At 41.1% G+C, this 22563-nt stretch overlaps 1 protein-coding gene across 1 annotated transcript; it reads right to left on the reverse strand.

Annotated features, from left to right (window-relative positions):
- Window positions 1-4222: 4222 nt before the first annotated feature.
- On the reverse strand, window positions 4223-22552 carry ATP6AP2 (ATPase H+ transporting accessory protein 2). Its single transcript, NM_001098022.1, is given in 9 exon segments — window positions 4223-5277; window positions 7559-7678; window positions 8625-8774; window positions 9867-9920; window positions 10793-10930; window positions 11085-11180; window positions 16063-16194; window positions 17829-17959; window positions 22359-22552. Coding segments are annotated over 9 exon segments (1056 nt in total). The 5' UTR covers window positions 22399-22552; the 3' UTR covers window positions 4223-5082.
- Window positions 22553-22563: the final 11 nt, after the last annotated feature.

Here is a 22563-nt window from a genome sequence, read left to right on the forward strand (position 1 = left end):
TCTTGATTCCAGTTTGTGCTTCATCCAGCCCAGCATTTTGCATGATGTGCTCCGCATGTAAGTTTAATAAGCAGGGTGACAATATACAGCCTTGTTGTACTCCAATTTTGAACCAGTCAATTGTTCCATGTCCAGTTCAACTGTTGCTTCTTGTCCTGCATACAGGTTTCTTAGGAGGCAGGTAAGGTGGTCTGGTATTCCCATCTCTTTTAAGAATTTTCCTCTGTTGTGATCCAGTCAAAGGCTTTAGCGTAGTCAATGAAGCAAAAATAGATGTTTTTCTGAAATTCCCTTGCTTTTTTCTATGAGCCAATGGATGCTGGCAGTTTGATCTCTGGTTCTTCTGCCTTTTCTGAATCCAGCTTGTACATCTGGATGTTCTCGGTTTACACACTATTGAAGCCTAGCTTGGAGGATTTTGAGCATTACCTGCTAGCATGTGAAATGAATGCAACCGTGCAGTAGTTTAAACATTCTTTGGCATTGCCTTTCTTTGGGATTGGAATGAAAACTGACCTTTTCCAGTCCGGTGCCGACTGCTGAGTTTTCCAAATTTGCTGGCATATTAAGCGCAGCACTTTAACAGCATCATCTTTTAGGATTGAAATTGCTCAGCTGGAATTCGATCACCTCCACTAGCTTTGTTCATAGTAATGCTTTGTAAGGCCCACTTGACTTCACATTCCAAGATCTCTGGCTCTAGGTGAGTGATTACACAACATCATGGTTATATGGGTCATTAAGGCCTTTTTTGTACAGTTCTTGTGTTCTTGCCACCTCTTAGTATCTTCTGCTTCTGTTAGGTCTATACTGCCACATGAACCAATTCCTTCAAACAAATCTGTGTATATATATATGTGTGTATTTTTTCCCATATATTCTCAGGAGCCCACTGACTGATATACATGTTGTTTTTCTATTCAAGAAGATGTCTTCATTTGTCAAGTCTATTTTTGTGTCGTTTAAGAGTAGTTCAAAATTGAAACTTGTTCTCTATGTCCATGATTCTAGATACAACATTCCGGGCTTGCATGGTCTTTCCTTGGGTTTTTGAAAATGCTATTCCATCCTTACAATACTTTGTATATTACACATGAGAGGTCTAATACCAGGCAGATTTTCTTATTCATATAAGTAAGATGACACTACCCTTATGGCAGAAAGTGAAGAGGAACTAAAAAGCCTCTTGATGAACGTGAAAGTGGAGAGTGAAAAAGTTGGCTTAAAGCTCAACATTCAGAAAACGAAGATCATGGCATCTGGTCCCATCACTTCATGGGAATAGATGGGGAAACAGTGGAAACAGTGTCAGACTTCATTTTTTTGGGCTCCAAAATCACTGCAGATGGTGACTGCAGCCATGAAATTAAAAGACGCTTACTCCTTGGAAGGAAAGTTATGACCAACCTAGACAGCATATTCAAAAGCAGAGACGTTACTTTGCCAACAAAGGTCCGTCTAGTCAAGGCTATGGTTTTTTCTGTGGTCATGTAGGGATGTGAGAGTTGGACTGTGGAGAAGGCTGAGCGCCGAAGAATTGATGCTTTTGAACTGTGGTGTTGGAGAAGACTCTTGAGAGTCCCTTGGACTGCAAGGAGATCCAACCAGTCCATTCTGAAGGAGATCAGCCCTGGGATTTCTTTGGAAGGGATGATGCTAAAGCTGAAACTCCAGTACTTTGGCCACCTCATGTAAAGAGTTGACTCATTGGAAAAGACTCTGCTGCTGGGAGGGATTGGGGGCAGGAGGAGAAGGGGACGACAGAGGATGAGATGGCTGGATGGCATCGCTGACTCGATGGACGTGAGTCTCAGTGAACTCCCGGAGTTGGTGATGGACAGGGAGGCCTGGCGTGCTGCTATTCATGGGGTTGCAAAGAGTCGGACACAATGAGCGACTGAACTGAACTGACCTGACCTGAATTTGACCTTTTGCCTGGAAGCCCTGAAGATCTTTTGTCTTAGAAGTCTAAAATGTTACTAAGATATGTCTCAGAATTGGTAGATTAATGTCAGCTTTCCGCGGTACCATTTCAATGGTAGAGACCATTTCAATATGTAGAGTTTTCTCTTTATTTGTGGAAAATTTTCTTGGATTATTTTAAAGAAGTTAATGTCACCAAAGACTAGATATACTGAGATCATGTGCCTCTTGACACCATGAGCAAATATCAAACCAACCCCACTGAGGGAAATTCAAAAGTGAACAGTGGTTAGGACTCAAGTGCTTTCACCACAAGGCCCCAGGTTCAATTCCAGGTCAGGAAACTAAGATCCTGTAAGCCGTGAGGCATGGCAACGAACCATCCCAGATTGAAGGAGCAAGGACAACCAAATAGCAACTGTGCTCCTGAACTGGATCTGTGTCCAGTAAAAGGTCACTAGCAGGACAAGTGACCTAACTTAGTAACCAAAGTTTGTTCCTATTATTTGCAACCAAGAAACTAGCCAATACCTATCAGTGGTACAGTGATGGGTCCAAGCAGAGTTCCTTCAAAACATGTACAAACATTAGAGCATGTTATCCCAGTGAATGTTGATTTTCACAGACCTGAAGCATTACCATGCCCATTACATAGATTAAAAACTCTGATTCACAGAGGATTAAGGGATTTGCCCAAGATTGTTCAGCTAGTAAGTGGTGAATCAGTTAACTGAATTCATCTGTATTTCAGTCACAGTGCTTCTTAATTAATGCCTTTTTCTGACAACTCTTATTTTTCCAGGGAACTACTGCATAGTCACTTGGTCATGAAAGGCCAGAAAGAAACCTACCTGAAGCCGGATGCCACTGCATGTTTTGGAAATTGTTGGTTTGATCATCTGTTGAAAAGTAAGTTTATGATGTTCCATATTATTTGGTACCGGTAAAAATGGATATTCAGTATGTAATTCCTTCAAAAGAGACATAGCCAAAGAAAATCAATTCTCTATTATTCCTGATAGAATTGGGCCGTAAGCAGAATCTGGCACATGTAGAATCTCAGATGTTTTATACACTTGAAATACTCCACCAATTAGATATGAAGTGATTGGGTTTTCTCTTTCACTGTCAGTGGAATAGTCTGCCACAAGCCTGACTTGCCTGCCTCTCACACAAATCTCCACATCGTGATTTATGTTCCTGAACAAATTAGACTTAATTTAAGAGCAAATCATCAGCAACAGGTATAATAATCTTGGCAGAACATTTATTTTAATTAATTGCTCTCTGCCAAACAGACGGGTGCTGGTGCCATTTACCCTATATGGATCAGTGCTGTCATGTAGGTGATTTTTCTTCTTCTTCTAAAACTTAGTCTCCTCAGTTTTAAATTACAAAGGCATTGGTTTACTTCACATTTAATCATAACAATCTAACTTCTATGGCAATATTTATGTAATAAACTTGTGGAAGAAAAGTAGATTTTAACCACTCTGCAGCATTATAGATCCCTGTCCCCTAGACATAGGCATGTTGGGTTCCATGGGGGTCAGAGTGTTCCAGGTTAGATGGCTGGAAACACCCTCACCTTCATGAGCTTGGCAGGAGTTGTGGTGGTGAATACTTGAGTGATTTTAGGACAACTAATTTTTCTTTCCTGTGCAGTTATCAGCTTCACTATAGTTCAATGAGAGGTGAAAAGAAAAAAAACACTCTATGGAAGTTTACCACTGTAACTGTCAAAGGTATCTTGCAGTGGTGGTAGAAAACACAGCTAAATAGACTTCATCTTCTCAAACATGTTAATTAGAAATGATACGATGATTTTTGCGAGAAGAGAGACACAGCTAATTCTAAACCCAAGTAGGGTTCCCAGGGGCAAGGCAGCATAACTCTAACTTAACTACATAAGCATGAAGCTTAAAATTTTAATTGGGTAAGTCATACGCTATAAGACTTTAACACTAAACCCTTAAGCCTTTTACCTTATTAGATGGTCCTTCATATTCTAATCAGTATTTAATAGTTGCATAGTCACTTTTCTAAACACTATAGGGAAATTTAAGCCTTCCCCACCTGAAGTCTAGTGTGAATTTATCATATTCCCTGTAAATTCAGTAATAAGCATAGAAAGTAAAATGTCTTCCTCATATTGGTAATGAATCAATCTCAGGAGGTGCAGTGGGAATAAAAAAATGTTAAAAAAGTCTGTATAACAAAACAGCCAATTATGATCAAAACCCTGTTTAGGTTTTTACAATAGAAAATAGATGTAGTATTGAAATAACACAAATTTTGAATCATTATTAACTTTATTTGTCACTCTTTATAGACATTGGTCCACTTTCACATAAAAAGTAGGGAGTATCTACTTCCACTTAACAACTTAACATTCTATATAGAACAATTTTGTACCGTAAACCAGAGTAACTTACACAAGGGGAAAAATGACTGAAATCATGCCCCAAGATGTCCCCCAAATGTTTTTGTGTATATGATTACAAGTGTCTTAACGCCACAAAGCTAGTTCCTTCTTACATTAATGTAGTATGTTTAATATCCACACTTGACCATTCAGATCACCAAAATTTCAGAAGAGATTAAAAAAAACAGCTATCATCTGTCAATCAGATGCAATTGAAAATGTGAATGACTGTGGAAGCACATTCATACTTAATAGCTGCTTGAAGTTAAAAACCTTTTCTTGTTTCAGAGATATTTACATTAAGACATTTACAAATGGTTCATAGTATATAACAGCCCAAATGTCACTTTTAACCTGTCCTGTGTAAGGAAGTTAAACATTTCAAATTCAGTGCATTTTCCCGACATAAATAACACAAACTATTCTAAATGTTTTACATTTATTACAGTGCATATTTCCAAATAGTAGATGGAATGAAATTATATTAAATGGTTATATCATCGTATTTAAGCATATTATGGAATCTATATCACACAAGTCAACTCACATCAATACTATATAACTCACTCTAAAAGAACATCACAGGCACACACAAAAGAGAACAAAATCTGTTTGTTTGTTTTTTTTATAAATTTAAAGTGTACTATCTAGTTTAAACTACACTAAAAGATTTATTTTAATGAAAGAGCCAATTTTCAAACCCTCTTTCTTTCCAAGTTTGTCATAAGGAAAGTTCAATCCATTCGAATCTTCTGGTTTGTCATCCTATAAATGATGCTATCATATCCAGGATCCATGTTCCAAATATTGTAACAGGTGACAATCAGAGTCAAGGCCAAGCCGATCATTATCCAAAGTACCAGGTTGAAAACCACGGGATATTCAAAATTATATTTATATGCAAGGTTATAGGTAGTTGAGGGGTCCTTCTACAATAAAAGAAAATCAAGATGGAAGAATATTAAGTTAGGAAATTACCACAATTTGATAGCTGTGATTCATTTATGTAACAAACATACTAAGTGGCATAAGAGCTACATATACTAGGAACTAAGAAGGAGGAGCCTTCATGAAGAAGATAAACACTGTTGGTGGAAGCAGAAAGTGGCTCAACTGCTTGAGAAAATTTGGCAATACCAATAAAGTTGATGGTATGCATATACGGTGATCCAGCCAGTTCATACCCTAGGGAACACTTGTATATGTGTAGAGAGACATGTACAAGGATGTCTATCAACAGAATGGATAACTGGCACATCCGTGCAATGAACATGTAGCAGTAAAATGACCTCAACTACTCGATCAGCATGCATGACTCTTAAATACTGAGCCTTTGCTCAGAGAAAAAACATAGTATGATTCCAAACAACACTGTTTAAGCCGAAATGAAGTGAAAGTGTTAGTCACTCAGTTGTATCTGACTCTGCGACCCCATGGACTGTAGCCCACCAGGCTCCTCTGTCCATGAGATTTCCCAGGCAAGAATACGGAGTGGGTTGCCATTTCCTTCTCCAGGGTATCTTCCCAACCCGGGTCTCCTGCATTGCAGGCCGATTCTTTACCATCTGAGCTATCAGGGAAGTCCTTGAGGATAAATACATCTGTATTAAAACTGTAAAGAAAAGCCAAGGAATGGTTAACATAATATTCGAGAGAGCAGGTTCCTCTAGGTGGGGAAGATAGAAGTAAGACAAGAGGGAGCTTCAAAGGAACAGGTATTAATCCTTCAGCTTTAGAGTATTACATGTTAAAAATTCTTTAACTAGTATTACATGTTACATACTTTTGTATCCTGTGTGTGGAGGGTGTATCCTGCCAGGGAGGTTTTCATTCATTTCTGCTGGGTGGGGGCCACCCCTCTTACCAGCTTAGGACCAGGGTTTGTGTTGATTTCTTGGCCCGAGGCTTCCCTAGGAGACATTCCACCAGCCCCAACACATACCCTGCCTGCACAGCACCCAAGTGGCCTTTCTGTCTCCCTTTGCTGGTGTGTGCGTGCTAATGTCACTCCAGTCATGTCTGACTCCTTGCGACCCTATGGACTGTAGCCTGCCAGGCTCCTCTGTCCATAGGATTCTCCAGGTAAGAATACAGGAGTGGATTGCCATGCCCTCCTCCAGGGGATCTTCCTGACCCATGGTTTGAACCAGTGTCTTTTACGTCTCCTGCATTGGCAGGCAGGTTCTTTACCACTACCACCACCCGGAAGTCCCCCTTTGCTGGTAGGTAGGCTGTTTTCTAATCTACCCTCTCATTGTGGGCCCTTTTGGCATCCCAGCTACACAAGGAAGTCTCAGTTCCAACTCCCGACAGAGAGCCAGTCCCTTGGTAACCCAACTGGCAATGTCCTCAGGATAGCCTGGTTACTACACAGTTCTCCAGTTCCCTTTACTTTCTTGAGAGTTAAACTATGCACTCAAAAGGGTGATTTTTTTTTTTTTTTAAGGCCATTATTTAGATGCTCTGTCGTGTGAAAATTTTTCGGTCTGTCTAGCCTGGTGTACTGTTTTAAACAGAGGTTCTCCCACTCCTATTTAGGAAGAAACAATCTCAAACCAGCCATGTCCAGACTGTCTTGAACACACATTACCTTTGAGCATCTCACTCTTCAGTCCCGTGGGGCCCAAAGGAGCGTGTCCATAAAAGACGGGGGATCTGACTGCTCTGAGAGATAAAGCCAGCTGTAAATAATGTTCTTGGCCACATGATGCTTCGGCTGTGCGCATATACACTTGTTTTACTAGGGCTGGCACCCTTGCCTATGATCCTCTAAATGCTTAAAAATCAAAGTAAGATCCAGGCCAAAAATTTGTAGAATTATAGAGAGAGTACATAGCAGGAAAATGAGAGACTATACCACAAAGATGATGGTGCCTCTGAGAAAAGCAGATTCCACAAGTTGAGAGCACCACACTCCTCCTGCATGCTAATGTCTGACATCTCCGTGTAATACCTGTATTTGAATTATCTCACCAGCTCCGACAGAGTTGCTTTTATCCCTAACAAAGTACATTATCTGATTACAACCCCAAAGAACTGAGCATCACTTACAAAACACAATACCTCCGTGGATAAGAGAAACCTATGTTTTTAATCATTTTTCAGATTTACTGATTGCTCATGCATACTGCCCACAGGTGATACAAGATTTGGTGGGTTTTTTAAGAGTTCATTTTACAATTTTAAAGCATGATCCAAAAATGTACTCACCACTTGTTTTGTCTCAAGGATATTCCTCGTCTTCCTCACAAGGGATGTGTCGAATGATCTGACAGTCACTAACTCTACCACTGCATTCCCACCATAGAGATTGTACATGTCATCTGCAAACTGAAGCGTTAATGGCATTAGTAAGAATCTCAAAACACATACTTATTAAAATTTTTGTAAAGCTTCAGTGCACCTACAAGAACAAACACAATTACCTATTGGCTCATGAAATGCAGTCTTAAAATAGGCAAGTCTTAAAGGTTTTGATTATGTTAAAATATTCAGAAAACTGTTAAGATTCAGCTCAAATACTCAGAATAAGAAAGTAGTCACTGAATTTGTTGGTGTATAAATTGGGAGCAGGGAAGTGGAAAAGGAAATCTTTCTAAGTGGTCTCTGGTTAATCATACCTACAAAGGTTTTAACTGAAGCCTCACTGAAGGGCTGCAGGTGGATAACTTCAAGGGCAGAGGAAAAGGAGCATTTACTAGTATCTACTACATGTCTGGTGCTGTGCCAAGTGTTGTTCTTTGATTATTTCATAGGGTTTAATGGCGACAGCGTTTCAGGGAAGATGAAAGTCCTGGCAATGGATGGTGGTACAGTTGCACAACAATGTGAATGTTTTTAGTGCCACAGAACTGTACACTTACAAATAGTTAAATGGTAAATTTTACGTTAGCTATATTTTGCCATGATGAAAAGAAAAAAGTACTGTACTAGAGTTACCAATCATTTCCTATGCTGCCTCTGCCAGCTTTGGAAAGAGATGATCTCTGGTAGTTCTCTGGTGGTCCAGTGGTTAAGATTCAGCTCACTGCCAGGGCCCAGGTTCAATCTCTGGTGGGGAACTAAGATCCTGCAAGCTGTGCTGCACAGCTCAAAGACGGAAAGACACACTGACATCCCACTATATACCTGTGACCTACCTACTCCATCCTCAGCCCTCAAAGAAGGTGAGTAAAAGACTTCAATCAGTAGTCTTTCACTAAGCAGATTTTCCCATTAGGAAGCAAAAAGTCAAATGGTCATACTCTTAACTGCTCACACTCCATCGATGATTTACCTTTTGCAGAGCATCAATAAGGATCTTAGAGGCATCTCTAAATTGTTCAGAGTCTTCCCCATAGTGTTTCCCAATTTCATCCAGGCCTGCTAGCTCCAGTGAGTATAAATCAGGAGAATGATCCTTGGCTAGATGCTTATGTCGAGACAACTTAGGAGAACAAACAAAAGGAAGTGGATAAAGTAATGTCAAACACAGCCAGTTGGAGTTTTATAGCTAAACGGTACAACAGGGGCTCCCCAGTGTACCACGGTCTGGGCTTCCCAGGTTGCTCGGTGGTAAAGATCCACCTGCCAATGCAAGAGATGTGGGTTCGACCCTTGGGTGGGGAAGATCCCCCGGAGGAGGAAATGGCAACCCACTCCAGTATTCTGCCTGGAGAATCCCATGGACAGAGGAGCCTGGTGGGCTACAGTCCATGGGGTCACAAAGAGTCAGACACGACTGAGTGACTGAGCATGCATGCACATACCACAATATACAAAGTCTGGGAGTGTGGCAAATGGAACTGGTTAAAATGGGAGTTTCTGAAATCCAACACAGATCTTAGTTTTTAGAAGCAATTATAATAAAAACTTGTTTTAAAATTTCTTAAAAACCTCAGATATGGGCCAGGGTATGAGAGAACAGGTAGTTGGACCAGTCTGATCCTAGAGAGAGACAAGCCCATCAGTGCTCACCTCCACACCACTAGCACTACACTTCCACACTCCCCCAACCAACGCCACTGAAAGTTTGGGCAACAACTGTAGCAGATAGCACACAGGTTAAGTTTTTCTATTTGATCATAGGATTGAAAAGAAAAAAAAAACCATTCACCGCCCCCCCCCCCCAAAAAAGAACATACTACAGGCATTTTTATCCCCTTCCTGACTTGACAGCACTGTTAGTCAAAACTGTATTTTCTATTGAGGTCTATTTTAGACCCAAAGATAAAGATACAGTAATTAAGTCTTAACATCTGAGGAGAAATCAACAGGTCAGGACTATAGCCAGGGGAGGCCTTACTCCTAGGCCTGTGTACTTGGAATCTCTCTCCTAAAAGTAAAAATGCGGAGTAATGTGTTAACATGAGATGAGTTCAAAATCCCCAACACCACCACTAATTTCTCAACTTGCATGGAATCAAATCTAAGGCATATGTAAACTTTTTGATGGGTTTCATTACCATTCAAGGAATCTCTAGAAATGTCTTCTGAAGCCAGAATAAATGGAACTGACAAATGAGAGTAGCCTACTTACCAAACTTGAAATATCACGTAGCACTTGCAGTTCAGAAAGAAAAAGGAGATCAACCTGCAGAGAGCAGAAAGAAATGAGCATTATCTTAAATATGCATCCAAGATCTGTATTTGCCATCTATCAAGCGAGGCACAGGGTGTTACAGACATTAAACACATGAGTGAATTTATGCAAGTATCCTCCATTTGCTAGGTTCACTTCAATTGAAAATGCTTACAGAATAGTACTTCCTAACAAAATGGTGATAAGTTATTCTCCAGCACAGCGACTACCTCTCAATAACTTTATTTTTGATAAAGCCATGATAAAGCATCCAAACTCTACAGTGGTTTTCCCTCAGGGCATCAGAATATTCTGGCGCACTGCAACGAGGTCTTGCCAATAGCCTCATTTGCTCACATCCCTTGAAGAATAAAAGGTGGTAGTCCTGGTCATCAGAGTAGGTGAAAGGAGGCTACCACAAAGGTGGCATGCCGTGTGGTTAAGAGGGTGCATGAACAGGTGAATAGGTGGTAAAGCTGACATACAGGAGTCAAAGGAAGGGTAGCGCCCTACACTGGACAGCTGAGAATGAATAGGAAAATGAGGCAACACACCAGAAGAGGCAGTGAGTAATAGCTCCCACATTACCAGATTTACCCAGTTCCACCCACTACCAAAGTGGTTACTGTGATTTCTGGCCTGTCAGGATTAACTGGTGGCAACCCTTGCACTAGTATGTCATACTATTTACTATAGCCCAGCTCACAAAAAGAGTCAGTTCATGAGAATCATTTTTTAAAAATTACACTAATGGAAAAAAAGAATCTACTCAAGCAGGAAGCTTGTAAAACTTTTCATTTTCTAAAATTTCAAGTTTGCTCCAAAGTCAGAGGCATGAGAAATTAGTAATATTCATTTATTCATTCAATGACTACACTACTTACTTCATTGTTCCTACTCAGAGAATTGAGGGGAAGTGAAGTGAGAACAGAGTTTTCTTGAAACAGTCGATTGCGGAGCTGTCTGAGCGTTACTGAGAGATCTTCAAAAACTGAGTTTGCCTTCCCCACCATGTACACTCTCTGGAAGAAGAATCCAAAATTGTATTACATTCTGCAGATTAATTCCAATATACCAAAGTCTATCAGCATTTTTCATAAAATTCGTTTTAAATTTTCATTAAATAATGAGAGCTTATTTTTCAAAGCATTTAAAATAAAAACTATCACAACTTACTTCCTCACTGGGAGCCAACTGCAAAACCACAGGAGTTTCTTCAGAAAATAAGGAGTGAATGGAATTTGCCACGCTGTCAAGACTAAAAGGAACTGCCTGAAATTTAAGAGTGAGACCTTAATTATTATCTGAACCCAAGTAGGAAGAAAAATTATTTAAATAGTATTAAAAAGGGAGCCTTAAAAAAAAAGTACCAGCATTTTCTATGGAAATTTAAAAGACCCAAATCATATCCAAATACAAAGAACCTGTTTGAGGATACTGAAGATTAAACAGCCCCCTAGTGGGCCAATGAGTTTGTGTCTCCAAATTGCCTAAATAAAAAACAACTTGCAAAATTAAGGACAAAACACTATCTTGTGCAAAGCATCACTTTCAGCTGGTCATGCGTGTGCTCAGCCCCTCAGTTGAGTCCAACTCTTTGTGACCCCATGGACTGTAGCCCACCAGGCTCCTCTGTCCATGGGATTCTCCAGGCAAGAATACTGGAGTGGGTTGCCATTTCTTCCTCCAGGGGATCCTTCTGACCCAGGGATCAAACCCATGTCTCTGGCATCTCCTGCACTGGCAGGCAGGTTCAGTTGGTCATTCAGGTATTTTTTAGCAGGAACACATTTGGTTTCAATATTGATAAAATGTGCCACAATGAATGTATACTCTACAATAATTTATTAACTCATTTAAGAGGTGAAGGGAATTTGAAGACTTGAATTTGATTGAAAGAAACAGACCTCATTTTTCATTTCAAAACTTTAAAAATGTTTAAGGGATGGGAGGGAGGTTCAAGAGGGAGGGGACATACATCTATGGTTAATTCATGTTGATGTAGAAACCAACACAACATTGTAAAGCAATTATTCTCCAATTAAAAATAAATAAAAATTTAAAAATAATTTTTAAAAAAGGAAAAAATGTTTAATAAGGTGTAGGGTTTAGTCTTCAGAGGGACTGAAGATTCCTAGGCAAGGCACAAAGTATGTCACAAGAAATTTGAATGTGAAATTTATCTTGGGACCACATGGTATTAATAAACTGAAATTGGTAATTGTGATAAAATGTACTTTTTCCCCTGAACTTCTTGTTACAGTGTAACATACATATGGGGCTTCCCAGGTGGCTCAGTGCTAAAGAATCTGCCTACCAATGTAGGAGACACAGGGTCTGATCCCTGGGTCGGGAAGATTCCCCTGGAGGAAAAAATGGTAGCCCACTCCAGTATTCTTGCCTAGAAAATTCCCATGGACAGAGGAGATTTGTGGGCTACAGTCCCATGGGGTTACAAAGAGTTGGACGCAACTGATCACGCATGCGCACAACATACATATAATATGGTACATAAATCTTGGCTTAACAATTCAGGGAATATTTATAAATGGATATTCATATAGCCCCACCAGATCCAAATAAAACATCAGCACCCTACAAGCCTCTCTACCAACTCCCTCCACCCCCAAGAGTAATCAAAATTCTGACTTCTACTCCCATAGACCTGTTTCTGCTCCCACGTTATTTTTTAAAAGAGATAATGGTAATTTTTTCCCTCAAAAAGTATTTTATTCTTATCATTATTAAAACAAGCAATATAGTAGCAATGTTTTTGTTTTAATGGAGATTTCTCAGAGTGACTTTTTCCAGTAGTTTCTTTTACTATTAAAAGGTTCATGTTTATAAGTAGCAATGTTAATGTGGGCCAAGCAGAAATAAATGTTTAGTAACTGAAATTAATTTTTTTCTCTTACTCAATGCATATCAACTCTTCCCCAGATTCTCTTCAAATAAGTTAATGTTTAACTGAAGAAGGGGAAGAGAGTTCCAACTTGCAAAAGCATCCTTTTTATAAGCATCCGGAGTCAGCCACAAAGCGCTCCTTTTGCAATCCCACAGTCAACTTCTTGGGCTTTGGAAGGAATATGAGAACACGTAACACAACTCTCCAGCCGCATTTCACCCCAGTGGCATTCATGGCAGGAAAGCTGAAGATTAAAGGTGGCATGTCCCTAGCAGTCAAACTGGAGAAGCTACTGAGTCAGGTGAACGCCAAACTGGGGAGGAAGAACGGATACAGACCTGCTAAACTGGAAAAGGAAAAAAAGCTCATGCTTAAAACTATAAGGATACGCACATGTTTGTCCTAGAGAAAACAGAAATCCTCTATCTATAGGACTTGAAACTAATGATAACAGCTAGCTAATCAAAGAGAAGCTTCATTAAGTGGAATTCTAAAGTTTTTGTTTGTTTTGGGGTGGATCTTTTCCCTTAGAGGCAGTCAGTCAGGGTCAAGCAGTAACATGAGCTCTTTCCAGTTTCTACTCATGTAAAATGAGGCTACTCTTTTTAAAATGTTTAATTTCAGATTGTAGGCTAATGAAAATCTGAAGGGCATTTTGGATTTTTAATGTATTTTTTTAAAGAGATCTTCTACAGTGATTTTCACAGAAAATCACACACAGCAAGCTACTTAATAATGTTTGTGAAGACTAAGAAAAATGTTTTAATACACCTTTCGTTTTTATTGTTCCCTTCCATTTACTCTGAAATTCTTCTGTTTCTTTAGCTCACAAATTTCCAATCTTTGAAATTATCTAACGTGCATTTAAGGTTATAAATTTCATTCTTACCACTTTAGCTGCACCCCACAATTTTAAAAATATATGGTACATTTCAGTTCCAAATAATTTCAAAATCTCTGCTGTAGTTTTCTCAACCGATGATTTAGGACTGTGTCTGTTCCAATATCTTTTCTTATTGACTTTTAAAAAATTTTTATACACATGCCACTTAAGAGACCAGTAGTTCTATAAGATTTTTTATGAAAATAAGTTTGCCCGTTTCCTATTCCTCTGAGGTACTCACTTTCTTTCCTCCATCTTTCTTCCTCACTTCAAGTTAATTTTTTTCAGTCTTATTGAGATAATTGACATATATCACTGTATAAGTTATCACTGTGAAATTATTACCACAGTAATAATTACCATCATCATACAGATACAAAAAAGAGAAAACAAAAAAGAATTTCCTCTTGACAACTTTGATATGTATCATACAGCAGTGTTAACTACACTCGTCATGCTGACAACATTACATCCTTTGTACCTACTTGTAGCATTCGCTTTCAAATCCTTTGTCTCCTTTTCTTCTTACCACCATCCTAAATAATGTGTTTATATTGCTACATCTTGACTTTACAATTTTAGGCATTGCCTATTCACTGCCCATTATAGAAGATGAGGATTTAGCTCTCCCACATCACCAGCCAGAGCCCTGTCTCCTTACATGCAGTTTCTCTCTCTGCACCTTTCCAACAGTTACATCATAAATCATTTTATTATGTCTACTTAAACAGTATCCTCAGCCTGGCTTCATACTGTCCAGTCGCTGCTTTTCCCTTCTTGCACTTCAAATCCCCAATGGCAACGATGAGGAGTCTGCTACCGTTTTGCTCTCATTCCTCTGTCACGACTGTATCTCTTCTCTCTGGTAAGACTCAGTGTCCTTGATGGGTCTTCAGTTTCACTCATATTTAGGCGTTGATTTGACTTTAGCCTACCTCAGTGTGCTCTAAACCCGAGGACTCATAGCTTGTGTTTGTTTCTATCATTTGAAGTCATTTTTTAAAAGTATCATTTTTTTTTTTCAGATTTAACTGCACTGTGATCCGAGAAGGTGGTTTATATGATACTGATAGTACCCATTGAGCTTTGCCTTGTGGCCTAGTACATGGTCATTTTTTTGGTAAACATGTCATGTGCTTGGAGATACTGTATACTAGACCACAGGAAAAGTCTGAAAAGAATCCCCCCTCCCAAATCAGCATCGTATATACCAGTGTTATAATGCAATGAAATTAGAAACTGAATAATTAAAAATTATCCTGAAAGAACCCACATGTTACAACACTTCTAAATAACTCATGGGTTAAAGAAATCAATATAAATTACAAAATATTTTTAAGTGGAAATGAAAGTACCACATCTCAAAAATAACTACCTCTAGTTTCTAGCCGTTCCTTTAACTTTCTCACCATTTTAATATATGTATGTATTTTCAAGTCTCTTTTTGGGACTGGTTTATTATCTGTAGTTCTAGGGGGTGAATTTTGTTTGTTGGACCTGCTGACTTTCTCATGGCATTTTTTCCCCTTCAAGTGTTCGGTAAATTCAACTCTTCAATTCTTTCTTTTACCAAAACAGCCCTGGATTGTAGACATATATCTGTGTGGGGTGCATTGTGTGAATTTGAAGTAGCTAACTGCCCAGTATAAGCCCATAGTTCAGATTTCTCATAGGGGGCTCTTTGCGTTCCACAGCTAAGGCTGGCAAGCCAGCTCCTCTGTGGTAGCCCTGGGGCAGCTGGGGGTTCCTTTCAAGAACAAGACAGCATTTTTATAGCCCCTGGCTTTCTGTAAGGAACACAATTTCACCTTCAGCTCCTGCTCATCACTGTGGCTTCCATATTTTCTATTCATATCTGGCACCTCTGTGTATCCCTTTCTTGCTTTCAATTTTATACATGTAAAGATGTTTGCTGACTCCATACACTTACAGTAGAAGGAGGGCCTTTCCCAACAGTTCAGTCAGCCATATTGCCTGAAAAGCCAGTAAAGGAATAAGTGAGCCAGCAAAACTGCCCCCAATCTTTTCCTTACCAAAAGAAATGATAAAATTCTGAAGGGAAGGTGATGAAATAATGCCCGAGAATATGTCAACAGGTTACACCCTCAATTGGTTTCTTTTTCAATCCTCTGACTATTCTCAGAGAGGGGCAATTTCTTCACCTCTTACCTTAGAAAGTACTCTCATGCATAGCAAGCAGCCAAGTTTCAATCAATTTGCAACCATCATATTAAAAAAAAACGAAACTGCCTTTTACTTATTAGGGCATTAAAAGAAAGACGAGTGTTTAGAACACAATCCATAATGACAGCTGACAAGACAAAATTTTAAATGCATCCCTTTAATTCTTTATAGTAAATACTCACATTCTCCAAAGGGTACGAAATGACACTGCCTGGGGGTAGAGCAAGCTTGTCCACTCCTTTCACCATCACCATAACAGTAGCCCGAGGACGGTGGAATAGGTTACCTACTGCAAGGCCCGGCCAAGAAAGATCCTGCACGTTGAAAAGCATGAAACTGTGCTGAATTATCAATTCAGGAAACCATTTCCCCAGTAACATCTGACAAGCACAATTAAGGGGTTCTGGGATGATACCAGCAATGAAAACTCATAGGGACAGCAAACATCTTATTTAAGGCAGTAGCTGCAATCTCCTAATTGAGGATGCTGAGTTCTACCTTCTTCATTTTAACGGCTACAGACTTGAAACAGTAAAGTCTAATAATAAGTCATCTCAAACCTTCTGTGGAAAAAAGCAGGCAAGTGAACAAAATGTAGGTACTTTCCAAATTCCAGATTATGAAATACTTTCTCCTCCATGTAACTGTGGATATTTTCTTCCCTCACATCGTCCTTTGCCCTTATCTACTACAATATCACGTTTCTCTTTCACAGTGACACAGCAAGACTACAACATTCTCTTTAGACTAAGCACTTTATAAATAAAATTCCTGCTGAAAGTGACTGTAGTTTATTAATAATTACTTCTAAAGGTTATTTTGACAGCCATTTGTAGTCAAAATAGTTTATTAATAATTACCTCTAAAGGTTATTTTGACAGCCATTTGTAGTCAAAATGAAGTTCATAAAGAATAAGGTACAATTTTCATACTTAAACAGCAAGTCACATTCATGCAAGGAGCTCCACCCAGAGGCCTAACCTAGAGGCAGTTCCTGTGCACAGCTTCTGGTTTCAAGGGCACTCAGGACCTAGGAAGAACATTCCTCTGAGTGACTGATGATGTCTACAGACCACCTCAAAAGCATCAAACCTTAAAGTGGGAGGAGACAGGGAGATAGAACAAACTCCATCTCCTTTCTTTCAGCCCTGAGCTTGAAGCTCTCTCATGTTGACTGGGTCTAGGCCCTCTCCGCAACAATCGCACGTAAGCAGTCGGTTACTACAACAGGTTATGACTACTGACCACATTATTTTCCTAAACTCAGGTAAGATGTATATACACTGCATCATTCATAATAAATTGCAATGGGCTGAATGCTTGTGTCCCCTCAAAACTCATGTTGAAATCCTAACCCCCCCCCAATGTGATGGTATTAGGAGGAGGGGCCTGAGGGCGGGAACTAGGTCATGAGGATGGAATCCTTATAAATGAGATTAGACCCCTTATAAAGGGGACTCCACAGGGCTCTCTCTACCACATACAACAAGAAGTTGGCACTCTGCAACCTGGAGAGGACCTTCACCATGCTGGCACCCTGATCTTGGACTTCCAGCCCCTAGAACCGGAAGAAATAAGTGTTGTTGTTTATAAAACACCCAGTCTGTGGTACTTTGTAATGGCAGCCTAAACTAAGACACAAATCTATCACATGTACTGCAGAAAACCAATAAATTTATACATCCTATTAACAGCAGGACAGATGCATTCGCTAATATAGCAAAGGACGTCACTACTATGAATAAACGATTACATGGTTAATGTTTTATAATGATTTGCTTTCATAACCAAGCTTGGAACACTTACCTAAAATCTCCCTGACTACAAATTAATTTTTTACTTTTATAATCTGTACCTATGTTTGCCTGCTACTCTCTTGGGCTATTAAAATAAATCAACAAAAATGCTTTCAGAAGCAGCTCCAGATATTTTTTAAAAATACTCATACCTCTTTCACAGAGAAGCCCATGGACAATGCAGCCACGTCTGGGATTCGCTCTCCTGGAATAGGCCAATTTCCATTCCGGAAAACAACAGACCCTGGTGATCTTAATATACTGAATTCGTTCCCAAAGACATCTGAAAAGAAAACAGATTAATAGTCAGCATCACAAAATTTCTGCAACCGCACTGAAAAATTTTAAATACATACTTTCCCATTCTCCATTGACTTAGCATACTAAATGTTGAACGGACAAAATGCTGAATCCTAAACATCAATAAATTCTTTTACAAAGTATACTGCAAGAATTTAAGTCCATACCTTCTGCTATAACAAAGTTACAGCAATGAAACGATTCTCATAATGATGTAGATGCCTTCCTAAACAGGGGCATGTGACAATTTGGCAAGAATTAGAAATCAGTAGCATTTCTCCAGATTTTCAAGAACAAAAACCAAAACCCTGACCCCAACTAGAAAGGAAGAAAATAAACTTGAAATCTCTAAGTTATTTCTACCACCAGTTCTCTCTTCAAAATGCAAATTCAAAAAATTTCTAGTATATCACTCTGAAATTTCAACCGGTTAGTCTATCTTAGGCTAGATCCCAGCTTTCCTTATGTCCCACAGGCAAAACTAGTGAAATGAGAACTGCAAAATGGGGGGGGGGGGTACACATTACCAGTTAGAAGGTGTAATACTTCAGACTGTAGACACAAAGTCCAAGACATAGTATTTCCAACGGACATACAGGAGGCCGAGAAAAGGTAGACTCCTATACCAAGAAACCGCTGCTTCATGCAGGCATCGCCACGATACCTGAAAGGTCACCCATCCTCTATGTGAACACGACTAGTGAACGGAGACGCCACCTCAACTTACAAACCCTACATTTGCCAGGAATCATCTCCATTGTCCCAACACTCAAATTCTTCACAAAGTGTAAGAAGTTGGCTTCCCAACTTGGAACAGACCCTGTACCAGAAGTTAGGTGGCTGTATGGTTGGGGGCATAAAAAGCTGGCCCTGTACAGCACGAGTCCCATGAGGGCAGGGGTTTGGGTTTGTCTTCTTCACACAGTAGCCCCAGGGTTGAGAACAGCGCCTGGCACACTGCTGCTCCATAAGTACTTGTTGAGGGAGTGAATGAATGAAGCTACACCTTGCACTAGCCCCTTTCCCCTCTCAACTGGCTCTTTTATTTGAGCACACACAAATACTTGTAGGGTGCTCCCATTCTAAAATCCAAACCACAGAAACTCTCCTTTGGTCCTACCAGCTCCCTCCTGCCTCTGCTTCCCTTCAGATGAAGAACCACCTTGGAAGAGTAGTCAGCCACCACCTGGCTCCTCTGCTTCTTTATCTCCTATATGCTACCTAACCCACAGCTTCTGACCCCACCACGCCACCGAAATGACTCACCAAATCCCAGAGACAGTTTGCAACCCTCAATTTATGTAACGTCCCAAAGCGGCTGATTCTGTCAACTCTGTCCTTGAAACTCCTGCCCTGGTCTCCCTAAGCCTGGGCCCCTGGTTTTCCTCCCAGTCTTTCTCCTCAGTTTCTTCCCCTTCCCCTGCTTTAAAGCAGTGACATGCAAACTATTTAGATTTCAACCCTTCCAGTAGGAAGCTTGAAAGTATTCCCAATATACGTAATATACTTAATATACACAATATACTTAAAAACTATACAGTCGCAAATTATAATGTAACAATGGATTCATAATATATTATGAAGCACACAAAATCAAGCACACTCCACTTTGGAGATCTGTGGCTCCATTCTTGACCCCCACTGCTTCCTGTTCTACGTTGGCTTCCCCCCTGCCTGAACCCATCTACTCCCTAAGGCTCCAAACACCAGAAGCACACTCATGGTTCCCAGATTTTTATTTGCAGCCTAGATTTCTCCTTAAGCCTGCTGCCTAGATATCCAGCAGTCTGCTGAGCATTTCCTTCCAAGTTCCATGGGTGCTTCAAACGCAACAGGTTCAGAACTGAACTTGCCGTTTTCCCACACACGCCTCCTGTATTCTCTGTAGCAAAGGATGACGCCACCTTCCACCCAGCTGTTTGAATTAATCATCTTTAAACCCTTCCTCAGCACCACAGCTCATCAACCTCTGAGTTCTGTCCATCTTTGCTTCTCATCTCCCGAGCCCTTCCCCCTCCATGTCCAGGGCCCTCCTCAGGCCCTCCTGAGGCTAGACAAAGCAGGCCTCCTTGTGACCGGTCATGCCACTCTGATTCAGTCTTCCTAGCACCTTTTCAAACTACAGATCTGAATGTTCACCCTTCAGCTCAACCACCTTCTCAGTGCCCAGAGCCTCTGAGACAAAATCCAAAACGTAACACCCAAGGCACTTCACCACCCTTTCTGTGGAATCTCTGCAACTTTAACTCCTACACGTTTCAGCTCCACCAAACTCTTTGCTCTTTTGCTCTCATATCTCTGTGCTTTTACACATACTGTTCTGTCAGAAAAGCCTTTTCTTCCCACCCCAACTGTTCACATATTTACATGTGAGGCACCTGGCCTAGGGAAATTCCCCCCAGCCTCCCTAATGTGGGCTAGAGGTTAAGAATCCTTCCCTTTGGGAACGACCACCATACTGTGCTGTCATCTCTGAATGAAGATGAAATCATCATCTAAAAAACTAAACAGGTCCTACTTTTGATCTCTGAAGAATCACTGACCAAATCGAATCCTTCTTCAACATGGCACCCCTTCACATTCACGTGTTCACCCTTGGCCTTTCCCCTCCAAACTAACCATCTGAATTTTTTTCCAAATACTCATGACCTGGTATTCACTTCTAGTTTACTTCTACTCTCTCCCCAGTTTGGTATCGCCATTTTAAATGACATATTTTTTCCTCAAATAGAGAAGTCAGATCTCTTAAAAGATGTTTTTCATTTAGTCACATTTAGTCACTGTGGAAAACAGTAATTTAACCTCATCTGACAAGACCACAGCAGTGAAGAACCTGACAGGATCAGATTCTTGGTCTGTATGAACTAGACTTTTCTAGTTAGGAAAGCAGGTTCAAACCATGTACAGAAGCAATTATTTGCCTCAGACCAAAACTTAACAAAACCCCCCAAACCTCAATGATCACAGGAAGATCAAGTATAACATTAAAACATGAATTTCAGCAAGATGTTCAGTTAAATCACAGTATCAAAGGGAAGATCTTTACATTTCCAAAACCAAGTTTAAAAAATTAAATTCTCCTGAAGTACCCAACTAGAAAGATCAGAACGACCTTGCCAGAGCCAGAGACGAAAGGAACAATACAACTCTAAAATTCTACAGTCATGAAAATAAGCCAACTACCATCAACACAACACTGGGCCCCTCCAGGGATGGAGAAGAACTGCAGACTTCAAAAACATCAAAGGTCTGTATCTCCACGTAAAATTAAACCACCATTTCCAAAGTGAAGTGTCTCAGCACTTCACAGAGCAGCGGCACAGGCCGTCTACAGATTTTTAACCTCTCAGTTTTAAATTGGCACACTGGGGAACAGGGACCCATTCCTCCCAACTGTTCTCCATGTGGTCTCATGTTCACCACCCTCCGGCCCCTAGTTCCAGCACCCATCATTCTCACACCTGTGTCACAGCAGGTACAATAGGAAAGGCCCATGCTTTGGAGCCCACTGATCTGGGTTCAATTCCAGGTTTGCTGCTTACCACTTGCGTGCTGTGGGGTAATTTATCTAGGCTTGACCACTCTCCTAAGGACTGATGCAAAATTAATTACATGATACATGGGAAGAGGCCAAATAGGAGCTGACTGGCATTCTCCTTGCTCAATATTGGGGAACCTAGATTCACCGAGAAAGCTACCATTTGACATGTGACCCCAAGAACGTGACTCATGTCTTAGTTTCCAAATCCTTAAAATTGGGAACTACTGCAAACTTTACAGAGAGGTACCTGGAATCCTCCTTGAGAAAATAATCACACAAAAACAATTACTAATACTCCACTTCCAACTTTCGTATCCTAAAATCGTGGGGAGGGGGGAGGGGGGATTTCACCAATTACTGATGACAACTGCTACAAATGAAGACACCAAAAAATGCCAAGAAAAGCAGCAGCTAAGGGCAGCTGGGACATCGGCCTCTTCGCAAAGGGCTGCAGTTCATCAGCTGATTGAAGTACCCAACTAGACAGATCAGAACGACCTTCCGGTCCTCCGAAGCGCCTCCCGAGGCGGAAGAGGCCGGAGTGAGACAGCTGGACGCGCCTTTCTCGAAGAGGCGGAAGGTGGAGGCCGGCTCAGGTGCCCCCACGCAACCCAGCCCCGCCCCGCCCGGCCCAGTCCCTGCAAGCCCGCCAGGCCCCGCCGCCACAGGCTGGCCCAGAGACAAGACCGAGAGAGAGACGGCTGGGGCGAGGCCACCGCCGGCTGCCCGCACTGCGGCACCCGCCCCACTGCCGCCCACCCTTGGCTGCCCGCGACCCCCGAGCCCAGCGGCCCTCGGAGCTCCCTCGCGGAGCGCGCCCTGCCCGCTCCCGGGTCCTCACCCGCCACCAAGAAGGACAGGAACACGACGAGCACAGCCATAGTTCCGCGGCGGCTGCAGCAGCGCAGGGCGACGCGGAACTGGCCAGCAGGACGCTACGACCGGCGCAGCACGAGGGGGTGACGAGCTCGGGCTCGCCCCGACTCCCAGAGCCCGCCCTGCCGTCGCCTCCCGCTGGGACGGTCTCCGCCTTCTCCACCAATCCC

Source organism: Bos taurus, chromosome X (assembly GCF_002263795.3).
Source record: "Bos taurus isolate L1 Dominette 01449 registration number 42190680 breed Hereford chromosome X, ARS-UCD2.0, whole genome shotgun sequence".
In the NCBI taxonomy this organism is placed as follows: Eukaryota; Metazoa; Chordata; class Mammalia; order Artiodactyla; family Bovidae; genus Bos; species Bos taurus.